At 61.7% G+C, this 5,856-nt stretch overlaps 1 protein-coding gene across 1 annotated transcript; it reads right to left on the bottom strand.

Annotated features, from left to right (window-relative positions):
• Positions 1–16: 16 nt before the first annotated feature.
• On the bottom strand, positions 17–5,134 carry APC2 (adenomatosis polyposis coli 2; the record flags this gene model as incomplete). Its single annotated transcript, XM_009071822.1, is given in 9 exon segments — positions 17–1,758; positions 1,760–3,268; positions 3,441–3,655; positions 3,737–3,853; positions 3,951–4,028; positions 4,113–4,252; positions 4,378–4,473; positions 4,591–4,972; positions 5,054–5,134. Coding segments are annotated over 9 exon segments (4,360 nt in total), but the record flags the coding sequence as incomplete, so codon positions are not given.
• Between the last annotated feature and the right edge of the window lie 722 nt (positions 5,135–5,856).

Here is a 5,856-nt window from a genome sequence, read left to right as displayed (position 1 = left end):
GGCCAGGTGGCTTTGCCACAGGGCTGGCCCTGCTCCTCATTGTCAGAGAGGTTAGCATCGCTCAGGGAGCTCATGGAGGAGCTGAGGGAGTAGCACGGTGGTGTCTCATCAGCAATGAGGCTGTTCTGTGGCTTTGCCTTTGCCGCCCGGGGACCAGGCTCGGGGTCCCTGTGGGAGAGGGAGCCACCCCAGTGCTCCCTGCGGGGTGCCCGGCCAGGCTGGGGTCTGCTGCTAGACCCTTCCCTGCCCACCTCAGGCAGCTTGTCCAAGTCCGGATCGTAGAAGCAGTAGACAGACTCCTCCGTCGGTGTAGTGTGACACAGCGACTGGAAGATCACTCCATCCTCCTGAGCAGCATCCTTCCTCCCAGGGGCACTGCTGGCCCTCCCCACCCCCAGCTCCAGGCTGGCTGCACTCTTCGGGAGAGTCTGGCCCCATTTCCCTTCCCCACTTTGGCCACAGACTGGCCCTGCTTTCCCCTTGCCAGTGGAGCTGAGTCGGGCGGGCGCTGAGCTGCCAGAGGCAGCTCTCCTGGCTGGGATGGTGCCCACCTCGCGGCACCCCTCAGGCAGAGGGTGCTCAGCCTCCTCACCCACTGGGTACTGCAAGGTCTCATCACTCAGCGAGGCGGCACTGGAGAAGTTGACTGGTGTCCCATCGGCCGAGTCAGTGAAGGAGTCATCATCCTTGAAGAGGTTGCGGGCAGTGGCATGCCGGTGCTTGGGGACACCTGGATGTGCATGGGCTGGCACCAGCATGTAGACAGGGACATGCACTGGCTTCTTGGTCTGGGGGTGCAGCACCTGGCCGGACAGCAGTGAGGTCTTGACCTTGCGGAAGCGAGAGGGCATTGCAGAGCTGATGCACTCCTTCAGGATCTCAATGTCATCATCATCGGGGGGCTCGGGGCGCTCGGCCCACCGCCGCCCCTCCAGGTACCGCTCCTCCCGCCGCTCCTCCCGCTTCTCGTGAGCTGCAAAATTCAGGCTGTTCTTCTCTGGGAAGGTGGGAATCAGCTTGAGCTCCACATCCTTCTGGATGTAGTGCTCGTGGAGAGGCAGGGCGCTCAGACTGGAGGCACATGAGAAGTTCTCGTTGGGTTTCTCCACCGTGAAGTAGACCATGGAGTCCAGGTCTTGGGGCAGCTGGAAGCGTTCCTTGAAGTCAGTGATCTCCATGAACTTCTTGACATTATTCTCCCATTGAATGTTGAACTGGCTGGTCTCCTTCTCTGGCTGGCAGCCCAGCTCAAACAGGGGTGTCTTGCTGCGGCTAGGGGGCATGGTCTGCCCAGGACTGTCGGGCAGCTCACTGGGGCTGATGGTGCCACTGATCATCTCGCTGCATGGGTCACTCTGGATGGAGCTAGCGATGGAAGGGCTCTCAAAGCTGCCCAGGGAGCTGACAGAGCTGCAGCGGCTCATGACCAGTGGCGTCTCCTGAATGTAGTTCTCTGAGGAGCTTGAGGGCGTCAGGTCCTCCTGCCTTGAGGGTGATGTCTCCCGCAGGAAGACCTTGTCACGCTTCGGGAATGGGATGGTGATGGGCTGGGAAATCCCCACTGTTGTGGTAGGACCCTGATCCACTGCCTTCTCCTGCCTTCTCTCCTCACCTTCTGCCTCCCCTTCCTCCATCTCCAGGATCTCCAGGGAGGAATCACTGTCCAGGTCGTTCTCACTGTGGCTCTGCCCATCCAGCACATTGTCTGCTGAGGACAGGGAAGAGAGGGAGCTGCAGCGGGAGAAGGAGATAGGGGTAGTACTTCTGCACTGACTCCTGCTCTGCTGCAGCCGGCAAGTGAGCTGGCAGCTTCTCTGGGATCTTGCTCAGAGTCTCAGCTGTCTGCAGCAGCTCTGGGGGGAGCCAGGCTTGCCTTCTACCCAGCAGGGAGGGCTGGTGGCTGCTGGCTGTGCCACTCTTAGCCAGGGTCTCCAACATGGGGACATGCTGGTAGGATGGGGAGAGCTTGATGGTGTGGATGTGGGGTTCAGGGGGGAGCTTGGTGCCTGCCTCCTTATTCCACTCAGGCTCCTTCTCCGGTGCCTGGGGGCAGGGGAAAGTGACTGTCTTCTTGGCTCGTTCAGGCAGGTCTCGCTGCTCTGGTTTGTCTGGCTCGGCTGGATCCCGCGCAGGGGGCGGGGGCTCACCCCGCTCCAGCTTGCCGCCCAGGATGCTCTTGAGGTCGAGCCGGCTCGGCCGCTTCTGGTAGTGCTGCAGCTCGTCACGATAGTCGAGGAAGGCAGCCCTGGAGCAGGGCTTCATATGCTCCTTGGTGCAGTAGCCGTCACTGGTGCTGCCACTGTTGAGGCTGTCGGTTGACAAGCTCGTGTAGGCTGTCTTCAGCCGCAGCAGTGTGTGTGCCCGGCTCAGGTTCTCCCGCTTGGCAAAGCCGCCAGCGTCTGAGAGCCGGCACGGCGAGCATGACTGCGCACGCGCCTCGTGGCCCTCCTCGGGGCCATACTGCCAGTCCAGGCAGTGGTCCTCTGAGCTGAGGCTGAAGCTGTCATCTGAGGAATTGTGCATGGTGGAGATGTCCTCCACCAGTTTGTCTATCTTGGCCACTGTGCTGGAGATCTTGTTGGCCAACTTCTCAGCGGCCAGTGAGACATCATCCTCTGGCAGTGGTGGCTTCTTGGGTTCGGCTGGCTTCCCGCTGCCGTCCTTCTCCGGCTCTGGGCATCGCCTCTGTGCCAGTGCCCGTGGCAGCACCTGGCCCTGCAGGAAGGAGGAGTTGAGGAACATGGAGAGGACAGAGGCACTGGCTGTCTCCACACCAGTGGAGATGTTGGGCACCTCATCATCATCAAAACAGCCAGAGTCAGAGGCATAGTCCTTCACCAGGCTCTCCATGTGCCGCATTGGCTTCTTTGCGCTCTGGCTCTTCAGGCTCTGCTTCTCCATGGTGTCAAAGGTCTCAGCCAGGTGCTTGGCGTCCAGCTCAGCCTCCAGTGCCTTCTGCTTGCGCATGTAGAGCGAGGGCATGCAGGAGCCCGGCGAGACCACGGCTGCGTCCTTGTACTTGGGGGGCCGGTTGGTGAGCAGGTTGCGCAGTGCAGCTGCGCTGCCCATGGCAATCATCTTGTGCTTGGAGTGAATGAGGTTGCGCAGCATGCTGACGGCTCCCAGATCCCACAGCAGCTCCTGGTCACGGGGACTGCGGGCAGACAGGTTCCAGAGGGTGCCGCAGGCATTGCTGACAATGGTGAGGCTGTGCGAGCGCAGGTGTTGCAGCAGCGTCTGCAGGCAGTTGTGGTCCCGGAGAACCTGCCTGTGGGACAGAGGAGACCCCTGGCCATCAGGACAGTCCTTGACCCCCACCTTGTTACTGTTCCTGGAGTCCATGGTGCCTCCATCCCACCCAGCCATGACTTCCCCCTACCGCTGTCCTTGCAGCACCCCATTATCATTATGGAGCATCCCCACCCTGTGATGCCCCTCACCTGTAATCCTCCCGTGTGGCGATGAGGCTGGAGACATTCCTGAGGATGCCACCGCCGCTCTCAATGATGGCCAGGGAGTTGCTCTGGCACTTGTAGGTGAGGGTGCTCACCAGGAAGCCCAGGGCCCCCTCCACCCCACAAATGGCTGCTTTGTTCTCCGTGCTGTGCGCTGACAGGTTCCACAGTGCACTCAGGACACTCTTCAGAGTGGACTCCTGTCCCAAGGTGAGGACACACACACCTGTCAGCCCCTGTCCAGCTGCCCCACACCCACTCCCACCTGCCCCAGTGCTCACCTTGCCGGCATGCAGAGCACACCGCGTCAGCCCAGTGACGCTGCCCACCTCCCGCAGCACCTTCTTGCTGTTGATGTCAGCACGCCAGGAAAGGTTCCTCAGGATGCTGGAGACCACCTGGGGGGCGGGAGGGAAGAGAAAGGTGAGTGGGCACAGGAGTCATGCCCCTGCCTGTCCCCTTCTCCAGGGAGCCCCTCACACCATCAACACCCACCTGGTGCAGTTCCTCACTGTCGGAGCCCAGCTGAGCCACGATGGCCTCCATGCAGCCCCGGCGGGAGCACAGCGTTGCCTGCAGGGAGGATGAGGGTGGTCAGGGTGGCACTGTAACCCCCTCAACCCTGATAACCCTTCCCTAAACCACTGCTCCCCTCACCTTGTTCACCACATCACCAAAGGTGAGGTTGGTGAGGGCCATCCCCGCATAGCGCCGCAGTGCCAGGTTCAGGGGGTCGTTCGTCATCTTGTGCATCTCATAGTCCACCTGCAGTAGCTCAGCCACTGCCTGCAGCCCACCTGTGGGACAGGACAGGGGTCATTTGGGATTCCCAGCACCCCTTCCCCTGCGCTGTGACACTGGGGAGGAGTGTGGGCAGGGCTGGCTGTGGTGCAAAGGGAATGAGCCCCATCCCTGTGCTCACCCAGCTCGTTCATGGCCCGCCGGTACTCCTCATCAAAGGAGAGCTTCATGATGGCACAGGTGGCCTGGCAGATCTGGGGCTCAATGGGCACTGGCACTGTGGCGAGAAGGGGAGTCAGTCCTGGGGACTGGCATTGACAGTCTCCCCCTATTACCCACCACCTCTGGCATTGGAACACCCCACTGCATACGTGCAGCCCCCAGTCACTCATACCCGCACCCTCGGGGCCCCGTCCCCTGTCCCGGCTCTGCATCTGCAGCCAGTCCCAGCATGTCTCCGAGTAGGAGCGGATCTGCTCCAGCACGTGCAGCACCCTCATCTCCTTCTTGGCCTGGCCCTCGTCAGGCTGGGAGAAGACGATGTTGTGGAGGGCAGCGTTGGCGCGCATGCGCGCGTCCTTGGCACCCGTGGGGCTCTCGGGGGGGCCTGGCTCCCCATCCGAGTCGTGCAGAATCTGGATGAGCAGGGGCAGACAGCCCGACTTGCGCATGGCCAGGCAGCTCTCCTGCGAGCTGGACATGGCCAGCAATGTGCGCGACATGTCCTCCTTGTCCCGTGTGGCCAGCATGGACAGCAGCCAGAACACCACCTCCACCTACAGAGGGGAACATGGGTTACACTCAGTGCCCCCCAGGCTCAGCCCACCCCAGTTGGGCTCTAAACAGCTGCCCCTCACCTTGCTGCTGCCTCCCTCCTCAGGGTGGGTCGGGGGGTCCAGGCTGCCATCCCCCTCCATGCCTGGCACCTTCCCGCAGAGCTGCACAGGAGGGCTCAGTTGAGGGAAGGGTTTATCACACGGTCCTTACCCCTTCCATGCCCAGCCCCTTCCCTCTTTTCCAGCACCCACTGGTGCCATTAAACCCAACAGTGTTTCCCAGTCACTGCTTCCATCAATGCCAGGAGTGTATGTAAGCTAAGATCAGGGATGATTGGGATGGGGGAGCTGCCACAGCTGCAGGATCTGGAAGGGAGAGCGTGGGTGAGTGAGCAGGCAGCAGTGGGGAGGGGGCTGAGGCTGAGCCTATGGAGCTGATGGAATGGGCTGGCAATGTGTGTGTGGGCTCTGAGGGGCTGGAGGTGGTGGTGGGACTGGAGAGGCCAAGGATGATGGAGGGGATGTGGGTGATGGAGGGGCTGGTGGTGGGTGATGAAGGGGCTGATGGTGGTGAAGGGACTAGGGGTGTTGGTGACGCAGTGAGTGTTGGAGGGACAGGAGGTGGTGGAGGAAATGTGGGTGATGGAGAGACTAAGGGTGATGGAGGGGGTGGGGGTGACAGAGGGGCCCTGTCGATGGAGGTTGGGGTTGTTGCCAGTTGGGGCCATGGATGATGGTGAGGCTGTGGATGAAGATGGGTGATGATGGGACCATGTTGCTGGCAGGGCAGTGGGTGGTGGTGGGGCCACGCTGTGGGGGTGGCAGTGCCATGCTGATGGCAGCCCATACCCATGCCCATGCCGACGCCCGTGGCAGGCTGCCCG

Source organism: Acanthisitta chloris, unplaced genomic scaffold (assembly GCF_000695815.1).
Source record: "Acanthisitta chloris isolate BGI_N310 unplaced genomic scaffold, ASM69581v1 scaffold18463, whole genome shotgun sequence".
Lineage (NCBI taxonomy): Eukaryota > Metazoa > Chordata > Aves > Passeriformes > Acanthisittidae > Acanthisitta > Acanthisitta chloris.
This window is presented reverse-complemented; position numbering and strand designations above follow the sequence as displayed.